Source organism: Fopius arisanus, unplaced genomic scaffold (genome assembly GCF_000806365.1).
Source record: "Fopius arisanus strain USDA-PBARC FA_bdor unplaced genomic scaffold, ASM80636v1 scaffold00071, whole genome shotgun sequence".
NCBI lineage: Eukaryota > Metazoa > Arthropoda > Insecta > Hymenoptera > Braconidae > Fopius > Fopius arisanus.
The window spans coordinates 125756-146403 of NW_011887810.1; the positions used below are offsets into that span (position 1 = coordinate 125756).

The following is a 20648-nucleotide window of genomic DNA, read 5'->3' on the forward strand; positions in this document are numbered from 1 at the left end:
GTATTGCCATGAATGTATGAACAAAGCGACCGGCGAGAGAAACTGTCTGGTATGCGGCAAAAGGGTTGGGAAGAATCTGGTGCTGTGCGAATTGTGCCCTCGAGCGTATCACACCGATTGCCACAATCCCGTCATGCCTAAGGTATTTATTCAATCGAAAATATCCCTGCGTTCCTCGCGCGACAAATAAAATCAATTCTCATCATTTCATTCTTCTCCCCTCTACAGATGCCGAGAGGCAAATGGTATTGCTCCAACTGTCACAGTAAACAGCCAAAGAAACGTAACAGTACAAGAAGGAGTCATAATAAAAGTGGAGGCAACACCAGAGACAGTGAAAGTTCCGATCATCCGCCCGCTAGGTGATTACGCTAAAAAAAAAACAAACAAAAACAGAAAAATCATTCAAATGTCTTTATAAGAAACCGAAAGCACACGAATCCACCACCAAACAGAACGAAAACAGCAAAATCGATTGATTAATTTAATGACTAATTTAATACTAATCATGTCTAATAAAAACCTATGAATTCAGAAGAATACGTATAGTAAGATATCACGTGAATGAACCATCTCCGTTATTGTAAACATCTGTTGAAAACCGTCACAGAGATAATCCCCTCGGCAAGTGTTGTTTATTTAATTTAATTTCTTAAGGATGTTTATCCACTATTTTTTTTTTTCTTTGAAAGCCCGAAACTCTTTTTTATGGATAGGAAACACATCGAAATTTTTCAGCTGATCAATAAACACTTAACAAAATTTTCTGGTGTTGGAAAATAATTAATTGCAATCACTCATCCACAATATAAATACATTTTTCATTCTCAAATGCTAGGAAATGAAAAATTAATACTGGGAGATGTGGGGAAAAACTTATTTTATTTAATAAATTGTATGGAATTTATTTTCAAACTCGGTGGAAATTTTATTGGAACACTTTATTTATTTGTGGTAACAATTTTGGGTTTATGGATTTTTTTCTTCCCACGTGAAATTTTTTTTTGTTATTCTGTAGATATTGGACATTAATTTGATAATCTTCTGCTGAATTTTGTTTCTCTTTGTAAAATCAGTAGTGAAAAGGTAAATATTAAGAGAATATCTCAGAATCTAAGAGAGACCGTGAAAATTTTATAAATACCTTTTTCGTACCTCTCATTCCACTCTACAAAATAGTTCTCAACAAAAATTTCACCATCTCTCCAAGTCTCAGGGATATTCCCTCCTTCACCTTTTTGTTACAAAAAAAAAATTACATAGAAATTTGACACCGAATAAACTGCACAAAAGCGAAAATCTATCGATTTCTTAATAAACGCATCTATTTTCACATTGCAGTAACGAGCAATGTGAATTTTTCCTAGATCTCATAGCAAAAAAAAAAAACTGACGTGTGTCGATGGTTTGAAGTTGGAATGAAAGATTGAAGTTGTCTAGAAAAAAATGTGCCTGAAGAATAGAAAATGAAAAGGAGTATTGGTGAGAGTTCTGGATAAACATTCTTAAAGAATAATGAAATTCTTGATCCTTCTGTTTCTTTTTAATTTGGTTAAACGAATTTAAAGATCAAAGAGGTCCTGTACAGTCAGATATCTAATGTTGTGTGTCATGCAGGGTGTTCCACGTCCTCGATGGAGTTAACAACGTTACGAGTGCCAGTCGTTGACGTGAATTAATGGTACGTTGTTCAATGAATAAATCGGGACACCCTGTACGTCAGTATATTATGATAAATCAACAAACCGACACACTATCGATTAAATTCAATCGTTTTTCTTTTGCATTGGCACGTAAAAAGGTCGTGGGGGACGGTTCTTGCCGAGATGAAATCAGTGAAAATGATGATTATAGCGAGGAAATAAATAGTCACTGAGAAGATTGTGGTGAATTTATTGTTGGCGTCAGGAGAGAGTTACTTGATCAAATAACCGTATTGTTTTCTTGTTTTATTGTTTTTGGTCTGTACGCAGTCCAACGCCTTCAACGGCATCAAATACCCATGGTGATGATACTAATACATCGGAACCACCAACACCAACTGCATCACCCCGTAAAGAGCCTAATGCCAGGAATTTAACAAAGAAACAACAGCGTGAATTAGCACCGTGTAAATTACTCCTTGAACAGTTGGAACAACAGGATGAAGCGTGGCCATTTCTGCTGCCAGTTAATACTAAACAATTTCCAACTTATAAAAAAATTATTAAAACACCGATGGACCTCAGTACTATAAAGAAAAAACTCCAAGATACTGTGTAAGTAGAATTATCATTGTGGATTTATTTTTATGTGGAATATCAAGTGCTTCATTTTAACTGCTTTTTTGATTTTTCATCATTATTAATCAGTTCGTGAATAATTATCGGCAAAATCAATGAGATGTTTGTGAAAAAGAGATATGAGTTAAATGATAATACCAGATATTCCACTGGAGATTAAATAATCCACAGAAGTGAAGAAAATGTGCCGAATTGAAAATTGTCTTTAACTTTTTTTAGATATAAATCACGTGATGAATTTTGCACTGACGTACGTCAAATGTTCATAAATTGTGAGGTATTTAATGAGGATGACAGTCCAGTTGGTAAAGCCGGCCACGGTATGCGAAGTTTCTTTGAAATGCGTTGGACCGAAATAACGGGTGCACCACCTCCTCCACCACAAACCCATAGCTGAGGAACGGGGAGATCGCGCAATACTTGTAACAGTTTTGCGCATTTTTACTACTAAAAACAGAGAAAACAAAACTAAAAATACAATGGAATATCTTCCTTGTGGAAGATTTGAGATTCATTATTCATTTGTCCCGATAAATAATCACGTTTTAGTGGTTAAATCCATATTGCCAAGTTAATTATTCAAACATTCAAGAACTGACATTCGAAAATAGAATACTCAAATCGAAAGAATTCAATAGAATTACGACCTTCTAATTCAGAAAGAGGCAGTGGCAGTTCAAAATGAAAGGATAAATATTGTATATTACCATCACTGTACTTACGAAAGAAAAAAAAACACAAAAAAAATAATAATAATACTTTAATAAATAATAAGCTGCCTAAAGCATAGATTGTAATTTCAGGTTGTATGATATTTAGATGGCGTTGAATATAGAATTCTCTTTTGGTTCATTTTATTAACGAATAACTTAGGAATTAAGTGATAAGTGATGAGAGAGTTTATGTAAATATTAGTGTTGCGCAGGAGAATTTGATTTATTCTGCTGCATTTCTCATCGAGACCGCTGTCGAATGGGAAAATTTATTTAAACTCTGTGTCATTCCATCGATTTATTCTTTTCATCGTTTCCTTCACTCAGACCATTCAATTTTATTTGTTTAAATGCTTGACGATTCCTATGACTGAATAAACGAGAAGATTACTCATGTGTTCATGATTTTATCAAATTAATTGTTGAAAATCATTTGTTTTTCCTTCTGTTTGAGAGCTGTAAAATATTGTATCGACCATTTTTATCTTCTTTTTTTTTTGTGTGTGTAAATTATTGACTCATATTGCGTATTATCCAGATGATTGAGTGAATTCGTAGTGATGGTATCGAATAAAAGAGAGATAAAATCAAGTGAGAGTTTGAGAATAGAAGACATTGAGAGAATTATAAGTTGGATTGTAATTTCATTGAATTGATTGCCTTATTTTCTCGATTAGTGGGAAAATTACACCAGAATTCAATTGTTGCGAATAAATTTAATGGCTAGAAGGACGAATTAAGAGTAAGTTTGTTTGGTGAATTAATCGATTGTATTTGGAGGTGAAAATTTATCAGTAAAGAGTCCCGTGTGAGAAGAAAAACTATTCCCTTTCCCCGCTTTTTATACAAGAATTAGAGGATGAGAGAATTTAGTTGATAAACCGTCTGATATGATATAAATATATACATAGTATTACCGAGTAATTTGTAATAGTTATTACAATTGGCTCGATACAATGCCGATTGTCTCCGATTGATCGATATCGTTGAAAATATAGATGAAGTGACGTTAAGGTATGGCGCGTGGATAAAAAATCCTAGGAACTCGTAAACTTATTATTGTCTATATAGTATAAATGTGAGCTTACGAAAGGAATAAATAAAATGATGACAAACAGATTATGATATATTTAAAATAGTTTCAACTCACGAATGATATTTAAACCCAGACTTAATTAATGTATTACGAAAATTCAAATAAATAAATAAAGATAAATTCACGTAGACGGAATTTTTGGGGGAATTAGTGCTCCGTGTAACGAGAATATTGAGTCAATGGGTTTTTTTATTTTTTAATCTCAATTGTTACAATTATTTCCCATTCCCACTGGTGTTTTGATTATTCAGTTGAAAAATCGCTTCGAAAAAATGCGGGATAACGGAATCTTTGACTTACGAGTTAAATATTCCAGGAAATTCGTTCCTAAAAATTATTGATAAAGTATTTTTTTTTTTCTATCCGTTCCCCTCGTCTGTATTTTTAAAATCAGTCTAGATTGTGTTCAATTGATCAATTTATTCCTGATGTATAAATATCGACGGAATTATCTGCGTTATTTCTCCGGCTGCTGTTATAGAGTTTTTAAATTAATTAATATCGAACCATGGACATTCTCATTATTTCTGGAGAATCTGGGTGAAGGTTTTTAAAGATCCCATCGACCTTCCCCTCCTCGCCCCACCATCCATGTGTGCAGTGAATCCGAACAGCTGATCGAACTCGCCATTGAGATCTACGATTGAGGTTATGAGAAGAAATGCATTATGTTGTACTGACAATCTAAATGAGAAAAAAAAATGAAAATTGTGTTCTATAATCACTGATGAGCCCCTGAATGCCTGGAACGCATGCTCACGTCAGACAAACAATAAATCAGTGAATTCAATTCCCAGCAAGTGGTGATGACGGTTCTCGATAAATTTCGCCGGTATGTGGGCAGTAAGTAAATCGATCATCAAAATCAAATGAATTGATTCCAATTATAAAATCCATTCTCATATTTTAAAAATATATCACAGGAGGTAAAGGACAAGTCGTCCTGTGTTGTCCTTGGGTTTTTCAAGGATACCTCAATTTCTTTCAGAACATCATTTGCAAAGAGATATAAGAGCTATAAAAAATATTCTTGCCAAAATTTCAGTATTTCTTTTGGATTCAGAGGTAATTCGAAAGAACTTAATGATTAGCAAAATTGCAACGCAGTAATTTTTTACATTATCAATTAACATTCTACTTTGAAAAATAGATTTTCATATTTTGCAATATCGACTTTTTCCATTGCAGAAAATTACATAAGAATTTTATAATTTTTTCAGGATTTCTCACCCTTCACCCCCCATTGCACATGGTAATCTGCAATCATTCGAGCTTCATCCCAAAAAGAGTTCTAATCGTATCGAAAGTATCGCGTTATCAAGTCGAACGGATTCGCGAGGGTGACATAAGTGACGATGAATTCAAGAAACGAGTCCTCCAAAGGGAAACGGATTACGAGAGAATGGTGGAGGGACATCGAAAGAATAAGAGAGTGCAGATGCAAGTGATTGAAACCCTAAAAAAAAATAAAATTGATTTCAAATTAACAAACCGGCTGACTATTGACAAGCCATATTTTGACTGGGCTGACCTCGTTATCGCTACCGGGGGTGATGGAACTTTTCTCCTCAGTGCCAATCAGATTTTTGGCAATCAGAAGCCCATATTAGGAATTAACTCAGACCCTGACACTTCCGAGGGGTTCCTGATGCTGGGAAAAGAGTATTCCCGAGATATTCCAAAGATATTTGAATTACTCAGAGCTGGCTCTTATGAATTCGTCATGAGGACGAGAATTAGGGTGACCCTGAAGGGAGAGGGTATCTGGGGTGCTCTGTTTCATATGCATGAGGACGCCAGGATACCCGGAAAGGAGGAATTTTGCAAGAGCAAAAGTACCTCTGAGCGTCGATTACCTTGGCTCGCCTTGAATGAAGTAAATTTTAAAATAAGGAACCAAATAATAAATAAATAAATAATGAATTTTGAAATAATAAACGAAATAATGGTTTTCAGGTATTCATCGGGGAGGCGTTGTCCGCGAGGACTAGTTCCCTGGACATTAGAATCGACAATAGAAATGACTTTCATAAAGTCAAGTGTTCAGGGCTCTGTGTGAGTACAGGGACTGGATCTAGCTCCTGGTATAAAGCCATAAACAGTGTGACACCCCAGATGGTCAGTGATCTTCTCAGAGTGGCTCAACCTGAAAGGACATTTTCCGACGAACAAATTGATTGGATCTGCCATAGTTTTAACAACAGCCTTCAGTTTTCGCCAGGTATGAGAGATTTGACAATCTATCTCCTCCTCTAACACTCACAGCGAAATTTTCTCACTAAAATTTCAGTATCTCTCTTAGCATCGCAGATATCGTTTATTATAGCGTATTATTTATTAATGATGCTTTCAGATGATCCGAAGATGAGTTACGCTATTCGTAATATCATTGCCAATGACATGTGGCCTTTACCAAAGACAATCAACCAACGTGCCTACTGCAATACCTTAACGATAAGATCGCAGTGTGACGATGCGGGATTAGTCTTTGATGGTGGCATAGGGGTACCCTTCAACGTGGGTACATCTGCTATATTGGAGACCCACGACGAGGATCGTCTCCGGACCATCGAACTAAATCAGTGATTCTTATTGAAAAAACAGCAAATGGTAAAGTGACAATTCGAGTTTACTATTCTTAAATTATCCATTTATTTGCCAAATTTATTATTTTTAAAAACAGATATTTCTCTTAATTATCTCGAAAATAATGAATTTGAGGTGAAAACACTAGAGAATTTTTTTATACTTGATTAAATGCCTGACAAAAAAGCCTCTTGACATTTTATCCTGAAGTCACTAGGTTGTTAGATTAATTGATATCCGAGAAAGCTGTAAAATTCGGTTGATATCACTTTACCACTGCTACTGAAGTAATTTATTAAACAACCATATTTTATTTTGTATATTTATACCCAATAAATTTCTCCGTTTATTCAAGTCTTCCGCCTAAATCCATTATTTCTGCGTCATCTTGTGGACAGTGACTGAAGTTCAGCTCCAGTCCACTAAACAGATGATTTTGATTGTCATGTCACGTTAGAGCTAGTGTTTATAGGTGATAAATCAGGAGATTGGGGCACGAATCTGATTTTTAATACACAAAATCCGATCATTATCGAGGCATGAGTCATTTTGACATATAAACGTGTGTCCAATGGTGCGAATTCAGTTGTAACAATGACACTGATTCATTAACTCGATTTAACAACTGCCCACAGGTACATTTGTATTACGAAGAATTACAAATGAATGGAAGTTCGTTGTTTATCGTCAATTGTCGATCGTTCTGTTATTTTCATTTTTTTCAATTACTCTCGTTCAAGGACAGACGAATCTCTTCTTTCTGTAGGTTAGAGGAATACTAGTAATTAATGCAATTGACAATTGTTGTCTGTTTGGTTGTGAGTCGTAAAACCGATTTTTCTTCAATATATTTTTGAATTATTATTGAGGGGTAGAATGTAGATGAAATTAGTAGTTGGTTGATGGAAATCACGATTTTTAAAAGACGTTACATTTACTTCCCAAAAATCCAATCCATTATTCCAAATTTTCATCCCCCAAATCTCGTCAGGTCATGGTACAGTCCTCAATCCTGAATAGTACCACAAAAAATTCATCGAGATGATGACCGAGGAGGACAGGCAGATCCGAGTGGCTGCTGAGAATCTTCTGAGTGGTTCAGTCCAGTCCCAGAGGAGCTCTTATCAGCGTAGCATAAGCAGCATCAACAGGGACTACGTCGTCTCCGAGGATTTGATAGCTGGAAGTCGACACAATGGCCGAATGTCTCCTGTCAGAAGATTCTTTTGTTTGCTAGTCACTTTTGATTTGCTCTTCACTTGTCTCATGTGGCTCATATGCACTACAGTAAGTATTCCAGTGATAATTCCCGAACAATTATTTAAATAAATTTCCATTGCAGATAGCAGGGGAGAATATCACAACAGCTCTCATCCAGCAAGTGGTCCACTACAACATCCAGACTTCATTATTCGATATTGTCGTAAGTCCCATCAAAAATTGAAATGTTAAAGAGATCAGTCGAGTTTGTAAATGACAATTAATATGAGAAACCACTGATTTTAGGAGAAGATCTCAGAAAGCAATTTCTCTCGAAAATTTAATCAACTATAGAAAACTATTTAACTATTTTTCTCTTGAATTGATAACTTTCGAGATAAGTAGATAAATATGAAAAATGGGAAATTCGATTTTTAATTTCGCTACTTCTTCACTGAAATATTAAAATGCATGATCAATTTAATTAATTAAGTAATTAATGAGAGTTTCGATTCATTGAAATTCGAATGAATGAAAGAAACTTTGATTTTTTTTTACAATCTGAATTATGCTTCATTGCGTAATAATGGGGAATTACGTTTAGATGTTAGCAGCATGCAGATTCATAATTCTTCTCTTGTTCTACGGTCTGCTGTACATAAGCCACTGGTGGAGCATAGCCGTGAGTATTTCTATTAAACAATTTCATAATTTATTACACGATAAATGCAAATACTTGCAGCTCACCACTGCCACAACGAGTGCCTTCCTGGCAGCTAAGGTCTACATGTTCAATGTAAGTGATTAATTATTGGAGAATAATTCTGTAAAAATTCTTGATAAAAATCGAAATGAAAAACTGGCTGAAATCGTTAACCGAGTGAAAATATTTGTTTTGAGGGACTGATTACAGTCGCCCTGCACTTGTTTCAGCTCAGGTGACAGATTGAAAGTCACAATGCCTTTCAAGAATTCTGGAGACTCTTCTTCATTCACATTTATAAATTATAACGAAGAATTTCAAGAATTCTAGTGGTTTCCCTCTTGATTTAACTGAGCAACTTTATCTTAACATTAAAAAAAAATTAATTCAAGGGTAATAATTTATAATAGCAGAATAATTTGTACAGGAATATGACAAATTATTGATTTCCAAAATAACCCCAGGAAATTTGTGGCGTTCTCAAAAAACATAATGGGAATTGGTGAAAATTAATTGAAGTTTCATCTGCAGTGGAGTGGTGTGACACAGCCAGGGTTCCAAGCTCTTCTCATCATAGCTTCATTCGTCCTCGCGTGGGGAGAGACTTGGTTCTTCGATAGTCGTGTTGTGCCGCAAGAATCTCAGGCCAGACAATGGATAATAAGTAAATCCTTCGTTAATTATGCATTTCTGCGGAATGAATTCCTTTATTTATTTATTCTCAGATGCTGTTGATTCTGAACGATCACCACTGCTGAGACCCGGTTTCGATGGCCCTCCAAGCCGCATGGCCGAGAGTGTGGGAAATTTCTTTACACCCATGGACTCTCCCACACACTCGGACGACGAGGAACCTAGGGCTTTTCGGAGACGAGACACCAGGAGTGACGAGGATGTTTCTAACAAAATTCCCACCATGCCTCCATTAACACTCCAACAAGTCAGTGAACAAGATATTTCCCATTGTAATAGTTATAGATTTAATACCCAGATCTTTCAAAGGCACGAGAAGATATTGCATAATAATGATAATAATAATAATAGCAATTAGTTAATGGTATACGACGTTTTGTGGTGGTGACATCATTTCCACGCAATTTCTCTTCATTTTTGTGATCCTTTTTCAAGTTTATAAAAAACGCTGAAAAATGTTCGCACCCCCTTGAAACTTCGCGAGTCATTGAATAATTACAAAACGCAAAAACTTGATAATTTTTTACGTTCACCTCATAGTAAATTTGACAGTAAAAGGGAAAAACGTTAATTTTAATTTTATTTTTTTTTTATTATTTTTTTATTTTTTAATTTTAATTTTAATTTTAATTTTTAATTTTAGCTATTATGGGTGTTGAGAACACCCTTAATTAAATTTCGCTCACAAAAAGTGGTTTTTTTTACTAACAAAAAACTCTTCCAACGTCGAGGAAATTTTTTTCTCTGTAAATTACGATAAACTGACAAAGAGATTTATTAAGCCGGATGTCCATTATGAAAAATGATTGTTATTGTGTAGATCGATGAATACAAGAGAAAAGCAGCAACACTGATGGAGCAAGCGCATCATTTGTTGATATCCAACGACTGGAAGACGATAACGACGACTCTAGAAGGAGATGTTATATCTGCAGTGAATCGGAGTTATGGGAAAGTTGTGCGCATAGAGGTGAGACATTTCGCTACAATAAAATATACGATTTATCCTGACAATTATTTACAAAAAAAAATACAAAAATATTTCAATTCAATTGAATGACTCAATATTTCAATGTAAAAAAAAATATAAATGAAATGATTCATCAGGGGATAGTGGAAGCTCCTGCCTCGCAGCTCCTGGACCGTCTCTTCGAGTGGGTGGAGGATCTTCCCTCCTGGAACAAGGAAGTAACAGATGCCAAAAAATTGCAGGTTAATTTTGAACGTTAAATATTCCTCATGTCTCTAGTATTTAACCCGATTTAATAACGAACAGATTATCGACGAGGACACTGATATCGTTTATCAGTCAACAAAGAGCTTCGGGGGAGGCCTTGTGGGTGCTAGGGACTTTATCACACTACGTCATCGCGGTCAGTGTGGCGATTATTTCATCAGCAGTGGAGTCTCGGCTAATTCCGATGTTCCACACCGTAAAAATTATATCAGGTATCAAGGATTCAATCGCTCAATTTCGCCAATGACTACTCTGCAATGTTGAAAAATTATACAGTAGAATTCCGTTATAGTCGCATGTCAATTTCTGTGCTCGCGTATCTTTCGCTTTCCTCATTCTACCACTTCTGGGCTACTGGATGTAAATAAACCATTGCGAGGAGAAGAATTCCGGGCAAAATAAAGCCAAAATATACTTTTTTCTATGAAAATATTGACTTTACATTCAGTCGCATAAAGTCAAAAAATCGCTAATTTTTTAAAATCTCAATTAATTTATTAAACAATTAATTTTATTAATTTATTTATTATTCAATAAATTCATCAAAAGATAATTACGAATATTGCTGGGATGATGGGAATTGTCTGTGCAAGATGAGTTAGTTAATTAATTAAGTGGGAATATTATTATACCGATCATTTGAATGCTTAACTGATTTAAATTGCAGAGGGGAAAATGGAATTGTTTGCTGGGCAACACAACGATTAGTCACTCAAAGCGATAGAAAAAAGAATAATTGCAAATTCATATGGATATTGAACACTAATTTGAAAGGATGGCTGCCACAACGGGTCATCGATAACGCCCTCAACAGTACAATGATTAATTTCATGAGCTCATTGAGAGCTCACGTGGAAAACTTGTCCCCCTCATTCTCCTAAATACCACAACAAATACTCGAATTTATGAATCCCTAAAGAAATAGATTACAGAAAAAATAGATCAATGTTAATTTTCTTATGGTCTATTAAGTTGGGTGTTTTGAATGTGTGGACTATTTTTTTCTGATCTATTTCTTCTGCCTACCTGAATTTATAAGTTTTTTTGTGATAAAATTAGGCTAGATAGCGTGGAGGAAGCTGCGATTTCTCGTGAAACTTGGGGAATTTTATATTTTGTTGTCATTAACTGAATGGATTGCCCGAGGAGATCTATTGAAGGGAGTAATTAACGTGATGAATGGGTGAGTGGGAACTGTTCACTCGCGATTCAATTATGGGGCTGAAACTCTTTATATTGTACAGTTGTTATTGCAAGTGCTCTAGCATTTAATATTCTGTCTCATGTTTCGATTTGTGCAATGAGTTCTATCATTTCTATGGGATTTATTGATTGTGATTTCTCTCAAGTGTAAAAATAAATTTTTAATATTTATATAATGTTTGGGTTTTATTAAATTCCCTTTGCCAATTGAATTTACCACAAAACTTTTTCGATGAATTATAAATTTTTTAAATATCATATGTATATACATAAAAATTAGTTAATCACTGTCTCCTGCGCGCGACGTATGCTGCGCGCGTATATGTGTACAGTAATTCGGTATAAGCAATTGTACAATTTAAGTAAACAACTGTCTAATATGAATTATACCACATATAAAACGATTAAAAAACACATATACATACAAATTTTTTTTATGAAAAAATAGTTTGAGAAATAATTTATAAAAAATATTTTCATGCCTATAAATTGAACAATCATAATATCAATAATAATAATGATATAATTCGACGAGGAACTTTAACATATAGGACCTTTCCGGGCCATTGTCGGTTTATTCTGTAAACACAATCGCCAGAAAAATTCTTTTCGACCGAGTGATGAACAATATTTTGATTTTAAAAATAATAAAAATTAAAATAAAGATTAAATGACAAAATAGTAATTTATGCTAAAAGGATCTATCTGATCGATTGATCGTATTTTATCAATTGATTCGCGCTGATGGCGCGGATTTTGATAAAATGCGTTGCCAAAATACTTTTCTGACGATTGTGTATGCATTTATAGCTTGCTCTCAGGCTGTAAACTCACAATCTTCAGAAAACTCCTTTTCAGTCAAGTGACGAAATATACTATTTGCAGATGCGCCTGAAAAACTTAATTTTCTGAACGATACGCATCGATAGAATCGCGTTTCCCAGGCCCTGCGCCTGGAAAAATTTTGTTAAGCATGTTTCAGACCCATACCTAGCCAATATTCATGTTTTTTAAATATTTTGGTAAATCATCGATGAAATTGATGGAAGAAAACACGAAGTTTTACGGTAGTGCGAATTTTTTTGCGCATTTTCTCTACAGTTCTGTAGTTCTTTTTAAAGGTCTAGAAAAAAACGCAGAATAATGTTCCCACCACCTTGAAACTTCATGAGCCATTAAATAATGACACAACGCACAAGCGTTATATTTTTTCACGTCAATCCCATAATGCGTTTGCAAAAAAAAAATGAAAAAACGAATTTTTGAGAATATCCTTAAAACCACGCCGTGGAAAACATTACCTTTCCCCACATATTTCCCGATGCTTATCAATTTTGCATGTGACGAGGGATGATCTGCTTTCCACGGCTAGTCCTGAAAATAACTATTCCATCACAGCATGTGAGAAATGAGATTTTTACGCACACGGAGCGTGTGCAAACTGTCACTTTACGCACAGTGTAGCGAAAAAATCATTTTCATCATCATCCATGCAGCGAAAAACGGTAACACTTTTCGTGCATGTGGATTATTGTGCGCACATGGAGTATTGGAATGTGGATGCAAGTGAATAAATCATATTTAAGAAACAGTGTAAAATACTTGATAAGCTATTATATACTAAATATTAGATATTATTATTATATAGGGAATATATATTAGCACGATAAAGGCACGTCTTCACTGGAACAGAGTTATCCAGAGACTGACTATGATCACAGAAGCAAAAATTCTAACTGAAAAAACCAAGAATAAATGTTGAGTTAATAAAAGTTAATAAGAATAAAAGTTATAAGAGAAAACAGTCCTTCTTCGAATTTTAACATATGTTTAGCCTTAAACCGAGAAAGTGGAGAAGAAGCGATTATAAACTAGTCCCTTTCCTGGAACAATTTTTCCTAGTATGTCATAAATCTTTATCGATTAGTTTTTGTACAATAATGGAAAATCTGTCCTCAACTATTTCAACATGGAGCGTGCGTAAAATGCCACTTTATCCACAGCGTGTGGAAAAATGATTTTCATCAGCTAAACAAAGTGAAAAACCGTGACAATTCTTGGACACCTGGAGTTTTTAAAAAAAGCATAGGTACTCGAGATGCTGCGCGCGTTGATTTCGCGCAATATTGAGAAAGTACTCACTGGGTTATCTAGTCGCGGTACGTCGTCAGTTGGTTCCGCGTTGGGCGCGTGTGCGCCTCGTGAGTTCGCCACAGAATTCTTAATGTATCCACCAAAAATCACAATTCCACTTCCAGATCATCCACTACAATCATCACCCTAAAGCCGCTTCTCGTCTTAAAATTAATAATCATCGAACTATCAATAAACAATCGCTGACACACCGGTAACGAGGATTACTCCCATCGATTCGGCGAGCCTTCTGTGATGTTGAGATAAGGGATTTTATCATAAAACAATATCAACATCATCTCATTGACTCCATGAGGGAAAACTAAAGCGGGAAAATCTTTTTGTACGTAGGGATGGCGCCGTTATGGTGAGTTTCAAATCAATTGTTTACCGGGGAAACAAAGTAATTGCTTAATTTTATTCTTATTTCTGGTCAAATTCGTCTGGTCTCTGGCTCATGACCTTCTACATATTTAATGCATGTGTCCGCAATGAAATTTCCGACAATTCCGGCATTAACTCCCAGCGAAAATTCACCCACTCCCATTACCGTATTTTCCACTTATTCCCACGTGAATTGCACTTTAATTTCAGAAATAGTTGTTAAATCAAGTCGAAAATTCACACCAGTAATGGCATTCGCCCAGGGAATTACCAGATCCCGGTGTTTTGGATTACAATTCCGGAATAGAGTGGAACAATTGTTGGTTTTATTTTTATTTTTAATCCCACGATGGAATCCGCGGTGCGATGGAATAACGCGTGACCATTCGACCAGCGGAAAAAAGCGGTTGAGTTTGTTTGGCAACAAAAAAAAAAGGGGGGAATAAAAAATATAAAATGGGGAAAACTGGAATAAAGGGTAGTGTAAAAGGAGAAATAGTCACGAGTGGGCGGACGGGGATTCATCGTGTACGTTGTATTGCGATCGACCGGGCAAAGCCCAGACGAACATTCGGTTCTGTGTACGTGGGATTTAGTGTACGCCAACATCTGTATGACCATTCGATCCACTCGGCATTCAAGTTTGTTTACTGTTTATTGAAAACTCGAACTGGATCATTCGATTTGTCATTTTTCACGAGCCTTGAGGTTGTTTCGGGGCAAAACGTTTTAATCCATTCGGTTCACTTCTGAGGGGTAAGTTCATTGTAGTTTAGAGAATCCTATATTTTATTTTGCAATTTTTCCTGATGAATTACATTTGATTCAATCGTCGGTTGTACTTTTTCACATTTTGGGATGAATTTTACCTCATAATTTGTGGTTATTTTTATCGCGGTGCAATTCTGCTCATTTTTCGGAGAAAATTGAAAAGAATTGGAAATTTCTGATTGGGTTTTCTCGGAAACTCAGTAGATTTGAATTTTAAGGACTTGTGATGAATGGATTAATATTATTCCTGAAGTTTTAGACGCAAAGAATTGGAAGTTAATTATATTTAACTGAATCATCAATTTTACTTTTACAACTTTTGAATGAATTTTACGTGATAATTTGTGGTTATTTTTATCGCGGTGCAATTCTGCTCATTTTTCGGAGAAAATTGAAGAGAATTGGAAATTTCTGATTGGGTTTTCTCGGAAAATCAGTAGATTTGAATTTTAAGGACTTGTGATGAATGGATTAATATTATTCCTGAAGTTTTAGACGCAAAGAATTGGAAGTTAATTATATTCAACTGAATCATCAATTTTACTTTTACAACTTTTGAATGAATTTTACCTGATAATTTGTGGTTATTTTTATCGCGGTGCGATTCTGCTCATGTTTCGGGGAAAATTGAAGAGAATTGGAAATTTCTGATTGGGTTTTCTCGGAAAATCAGTAGATTTGAATTTTAAGGACTTGTGATGAATGGATTAATATTATTCCTGAAGTTTTAGACGCAAAGAATTGGAAATTAATTATATTTAACTGAATCGTCAATTTTACTTTTACAACTCTTTCAATGAATTTTACCTGATAATTTGCGGTAATATTTACTGATGCCTCCGGAAAAATTGAATCAAATTGAAAATTTATGATTGGGTTTTCTCTGAAAATCAATAAATTTCAATTTTGAGGACTTGGGACGACGTAATTTTACTACTGAAGTTTCCGACGCAATAAATTGGGAGTAAATTTCATTTAATTAAATCATCAATTTTATTTTTTTTCATTTTTTATTTATCACGCTGTAATTTTTAATTTTTCGCTGATATTTCGAGAAAAATTGAATAGAGTTAAAAATTTCCGGTCGATCTTTCTTTGATAATTAATCCATTTGAATTTTGAGGACTTGGACGAATGGATTTATTTTATTCCTGAAGTTTCAACCGCAACAAATCGGGAGTAAATTATATTTTAATGAATGAAAATGAATTTTAGCTGAAGAATCACGGAAATTTTTATTGCAATGGAATTTCGCTGATGCTTCAGAAATAATTGAGTAGAACTGAAAATTTATGGTTGATTTTTGGATTATGTCTGCGAATTTTCATAAAAATTATCATGACGTTAATTTTCTCCAGTAATTACAGACAAATAATCAGAGAACGTGCGTAAAAAATCCGCGGAAATGTATGGCCTGCGGTCATCTCCGATATTTCGTCGGATGCGTTATTATTATTTTCGTCCCTTTTTCCTTCAACTTCAGTATGATAGATGGTTTCCGGTAAAACTTATCTAATTTAAGTTCGCGATAAAAGTAAGAAAAGTGCACTACATCCTAGAAAATATTGTTTGAAATCCGCGACGAAAAATCCATCGAAATTCAATGAAATATCGATTCCAATATCGACAATATCGACAGACTCGGGAAATCGAAATGAAATCTCAAAAAAAAAATTTTTTCGTAAAATTCGATTAAAATATATTTTTTAATAAAAATTGAACAAATAATTTCAGCTCTGAACAACTCGATTTTTTCCTCCTCTATAGACTCATGTGCATAACTATTTGCATAAGTATTTCCAATAGAAAATTGAACAAAGACGTGGAACAACTTGAACTATTTATATCGAAAATAATGGTAGGGGTTATTCTTAGCGAGACGAGTGAATAATACATTCTGTACTGGATGTCGAGGGAAGATACCGATATTCAATACCCCTTCCAGTTAATTAAGCTAGCCTTCAGGGTATGATGCTTTAGAGCCCATTGTACGATAATCAATTCACGTAGATAATGGACAATCTGTGTGTCTTCCTTGAGATATTCCTTGAATGGTAAAGAACAAAATGACAGGTTGAACTCCTCTAGGTGAATACCGATGCGAATTCTTTTCAAATAATCTCTTATTCCCAGGGACAATTCATTAATTTTCCTAGTTACCTATCAAAATAACAACTAGAAATATTACCACTGGGATAATTATTCCTTAAGGTTGTTGTCGCGTAGAATTTTTTTTCGACAGTTTTCGTTAACAATTTTATGGTGAATAGTTTGAAAAATTAGCAACAAAATGAGCCTTTTCCGTTTGCAATTGACCGTTTTGAAGTTGAGATATAAATTGTTGAAATTCGAGTGATTGAACACGTGTTTAAATGGAGTTTTGCCGATTAGAATTTTTTAAAAATCAACGGCTCGACAGTTTCTGAAATAAAAAAAACGTGGAATATACATCGTGGGAGGAAATACAGAAGAAAAAATCAAATCGATTGACCGTTTGGTTTACGGAATATAATTATCGGAAATTCATGAATTTATATAATTGCAAATAGTTAATATGGAAAATATATAGTTATGCTTTAGCTATCCATGCACGATGCAATCAATCAAGTGAGACTATATACCGCTAAAAGATTGTGTTCTAAACTGGCCCGTTTTACAGCGGATAAACTTTTTACAGAGACTGTCGCGCGACAACCACCTTAAGGTCCGGGTAGACTATCTATCGACTGTCATCATTTGTTTAAATTTTATCTTTTTAGCTTAAAATACATTAAAATTTGGGATCAAATTTGTGGCACGGGAGCTAATCGAATGGTTATAAAAAAATAATGAAAAAAAAGAGGAAAAATTATTGAAGGGCGCTAAAGATATTGTTTAAAAGGGATCTACCAAGATTACAAAAAAATAATAAAAATTACGAAGCTTACCATTGTTCTCCAAAAGATTGAGTGACAGCTAGATGCAATAGTAAGCTACGTATTTTTTATTATTTTTTAGCAAACTTGGTAAATCTCTTTTAAATAATATCGATCTCTTTTTTTTTCATTTTTTTTTCATGTCCATTCAAGTGCTTTCCGCAACACAAAATTTAAACAAAAGTCGACGTTCGATAGATAAGGCCCCACCCGGGCCTTAATTCAAAAATTCACGTACCGTTTTGTGTCACTGTTTCATTCTACTAATGTATCATATAATGCAATACTACCTTTTTTAAACAAATTAAATATCATGATATAATGTTTATGATATATTATATATACTAGATATATATACGAAAAGAATAAATAAATGATAAAAATATACATTAAATATTCAATTTAAATTGAATTACATACCATTTTATCTATATATAATATATACTATATAATTATTTGTTTAAAAACAATTCCATGCTTCTTTTTCTTTCACTATATACCATAAAATATGCGCGCGTCAGTACCTAGTTGCTTCAAAGTATTGCAGCTAAAAATATTTCAACAAAACACACATTATTTCGAAACATTACAAGAACCAGGAAAACAACATAATAAATTCTCATATTTTTTATACATAATTGTCAATTACCCTCGAACTTTTACTCGCTACAGCTCTCCCGTTATATGCCAATGATTTTTAAAGATTTCAAATGACGAAATGACGTTAGGACCCTCGAAGATGGGCCACATCAGACCGAATCATGAATTCAATCGGTAGAAATAGGTACTCAGGCAGTGCTCAATGTGGTACGCAAAATATATCGATTTCTCAATGCATACCAAAGTAATCCCCAGCTCGCTCAAGCAAATCACAACAATCCACTACACTTAGGGATATTGTTTCAAAAATAATTGAGGTCAACAATATTTTGCCAGTGTAATATTCCTGCGCAGTACAAAATTTATATTCTAATTCTTTCATTTATTATATCATTGAAAATAATATAATATTGTAATATCTGGACTTGTAATATTTTCTGGGAATATTGTGAGAGTGATATTATGGTTGAGTTTAGAGCGGTCACCATTTTTTAATTTTTCCTTTGCATGCGAGAATTTTTATTAAGATCAAAAGTAAAAAAAATTGACATTAAATATTTTAAAACGTGAGATTGAAACTCAAATTAATGAACTTGATGTTTAGAGTTGTTCAGAGTTGAATTTATTTGTTTAATTTTTATTGAAAAATATATTACAATCGAATTTTAAGAAAAGGCCTTTTTCAAATTTTATTCGATTTCACTTTTGTCAGTCGATATTGGAATCGATATTTAATTGAATTCCGATGAAATTGATCATCAAATATTTTTTTCCATTAAAAAAATGTTTAATTGACAATTTTTTATAATATTTATGTTTAATAAGATATAGTATAATAAGTGGAAAAAATTTGTTATCACCTCTGGACTTTTTCAAAAAGATTTAACTCGAACGAGTAATTTTTTTTCGCTCCCTTCAATCATAATTCGGGGGTGAAAAAACCTCTGATCTTTCATCAGTGGTCACTACATCTTGGGAAATAATCCGACAAGGAATGAATGTAGAAAAAAAAAAGTAGTGCGGTTGAATCAACAACCTGTTGGAACGGCTCGCACGTTAAAACGACGACGATAACAGACGAAATGAAAGGAACGGTATAGTGTAACGTCTTCTTGTCTCGAATAAAAAAATACTACTGCCTCCAACGTTCATCTGAAATTTGGCTACTTGCATTCAGAAAAAAAAACTATCCGGAATGCAATTCCTTTAATTTATTACAATCTAAATTTTATTCATTCTCTTTATTTTTATTTATACAAAATCGTCATTTACGTCTAGATTTTTCCACGGATTTTATTGATAACAATGATATTAATAATATTCAATACTATAATTTTAATTTATATTAATCATAACATTTTAAACATTTTTAAACATTTTGAATAGAAGGATAATTCATTAATTTTTTTTATAATCTTGAGTTAGACTCAGATGGAAGGTCTGAGCTGCACTAAATCAATGACGAAAATTGTTGTACTCTTTTTATTATTAGGGGACAATTATTATTATTTTTTTTTACTTTGTGTCTGCTTTTTGGACTGGCCCTCGGATTTTTATAAATCATTTCTACCGCATGATGATATAGTGACTCGAAGAGAACTACAATCATCATAAAAAAAAATTGATTCTCTCCGGAGTATCCCCCATTTCTCTCGGCATAAAAAATTCCTCCATGTAGCCATCAATTTACCATTTCCCTGCAGTATTATATATGAGTATATATATATGTACTCGTATATAGCTGAGTAAATTCAGGATCTCCTCACGGAAATGCTCGAGTCATTAGCGACTCAACCGAATTCATTTCCCATAAAATTATGAACAAATTAATTCTCCAACTGTTTATTTATTTTATTTAAAACCATTTAAGTTTAAATAAGGATTTTTCTCCAATAGAATCACGTGCAGACGATTCTGATTAGTTTTTAATTTTCATTTTTAATCCGGAACCGAGGGGTAATGGCTCCACTAGTCGAGTTTTCGAAGAATATCTTTGAAGGCAATGGAGATAGCGAAATTGTTTTCAGGACCTTGTTTAAAATGGAGATAATTATGGGCGGCTTTTCACCAAAAATCACCAATCGGGAAAACCCGGAAATGATCGTGACCCATCGGTCAACGGTCATCTCCAA

General features: G+C 34.0%; 4 protein-coding genes across 14 annotated transcripts in view; all 4 read left to right on the forward strand.

The window, feature by feature from the left end:
* tou (toutatis) overlaps nt 1-3391 on the forward strand; it is a 45019-nt gene extending 41628 nt beyond the window's left edge. For 8 of the 9 annotated variants that reach the window (XM_011309915.1, XM_011309921.1, XM_011309924.1 and 5 more), the window contains 4 exons: nt 1-142; nt 229-362; nt 1974-2258; nt 2502-3391. In XM_011309915.1, coding sequence (XP_011308217.1) covers nt 1-142; nt 229-362; nt 1974-2258; nt 2502-2679 — 739 coding nt within the window. In that variant the 3' untranslated portion in view covers nt 2680-3391. Of the gene's footprint in view, nt 143-228; nt 363-1617; nt 1682-1973; nt 2259-2501 lie in introns of those variants that run through there. The other variant, XM_011309923.1, reaches the window with a different exon arrangement.
* A 1110-nt stretch (nt 3392-4501) lies between these two features.
* Nadk2 (NAD kinase 2, mitochondrial) lies at nt 4502-7031 on the forward strand. 2 transcript variants are annotated; one of them, XM_011309926.1, is made up of 4 exons: nt 4502-4923; nt 5312-5967; nt 6048-6312; nt 6445-7031. In XM_011309926.1, the coding sequence occupies exons 2-4, from the start codon at nt 5341-5343 to the stop codon at nt 6675-6677; spliced, it is 1125 nt and encodes a 374-aa protein (XP_011308228.1). In that variant the 5' UTR covers nt 4502-4923; nt 5312-5340; the 3' UTR covers nt 6678-7031. The 2 variants fall into 2 exon arrangements, with proteins under 2 accessions (XP_011308228.1, XP_011308227.1); XM_011309925.1 differs by having other exon boundaries at nt 4503-4934.
* Nucleotides 7032-7114: 83 nt separating this feature from the next.
* Nucleotides 7115-11880, forward strand: Start1 (Steroidogenic acute regulatory protein-like). 2 transcript variants are annotated; one of them, XM_011309927.1, is made up of 11 exons: nt 7115-7312; nt 7669-7964; nt 8020-8100; nt 8482-8559; nt 8620-8673; nt 9112-9244; nt 9306-9520; nt 10094-10243; nt 10381-10485; nt 10550-10722; nt 11178-11880. In XM_011309927.1, the coding sequence occupies exons 2-11, from the start codon at nt 7719-7721 to the stop codon at nt 11389-11391; spliced, it is 1449 nt and encodes a 482-aa protein (XP_011308229.1). In that variant the 5' UTR covers nt 7115-7312; nt 7669-7718; the 3' UTR covers nt 11392-11880. The 2 variants fall into 2 exon arrangements, with proteins under 2 accessions (XP_011308229.1, XP_011308230.1); XM_011309928.1 differs by lacking the exon at nt 7115-7312 and adding an exon at nt 7354-7443.
* Nucleotides 11881-13897: 2017 nt separating this feature from the next.
* Dgk (diacyl glycerol kinase 1) overlaps nt 13898-20648 on the forward strand; it is a gene marked incomplete in the record, with an annotated part of 44779 nt that continues 38028 nt past the window's right edge. The window contains 1 exon segment of the mRNA XM_011309930.1: nt 13898-14213.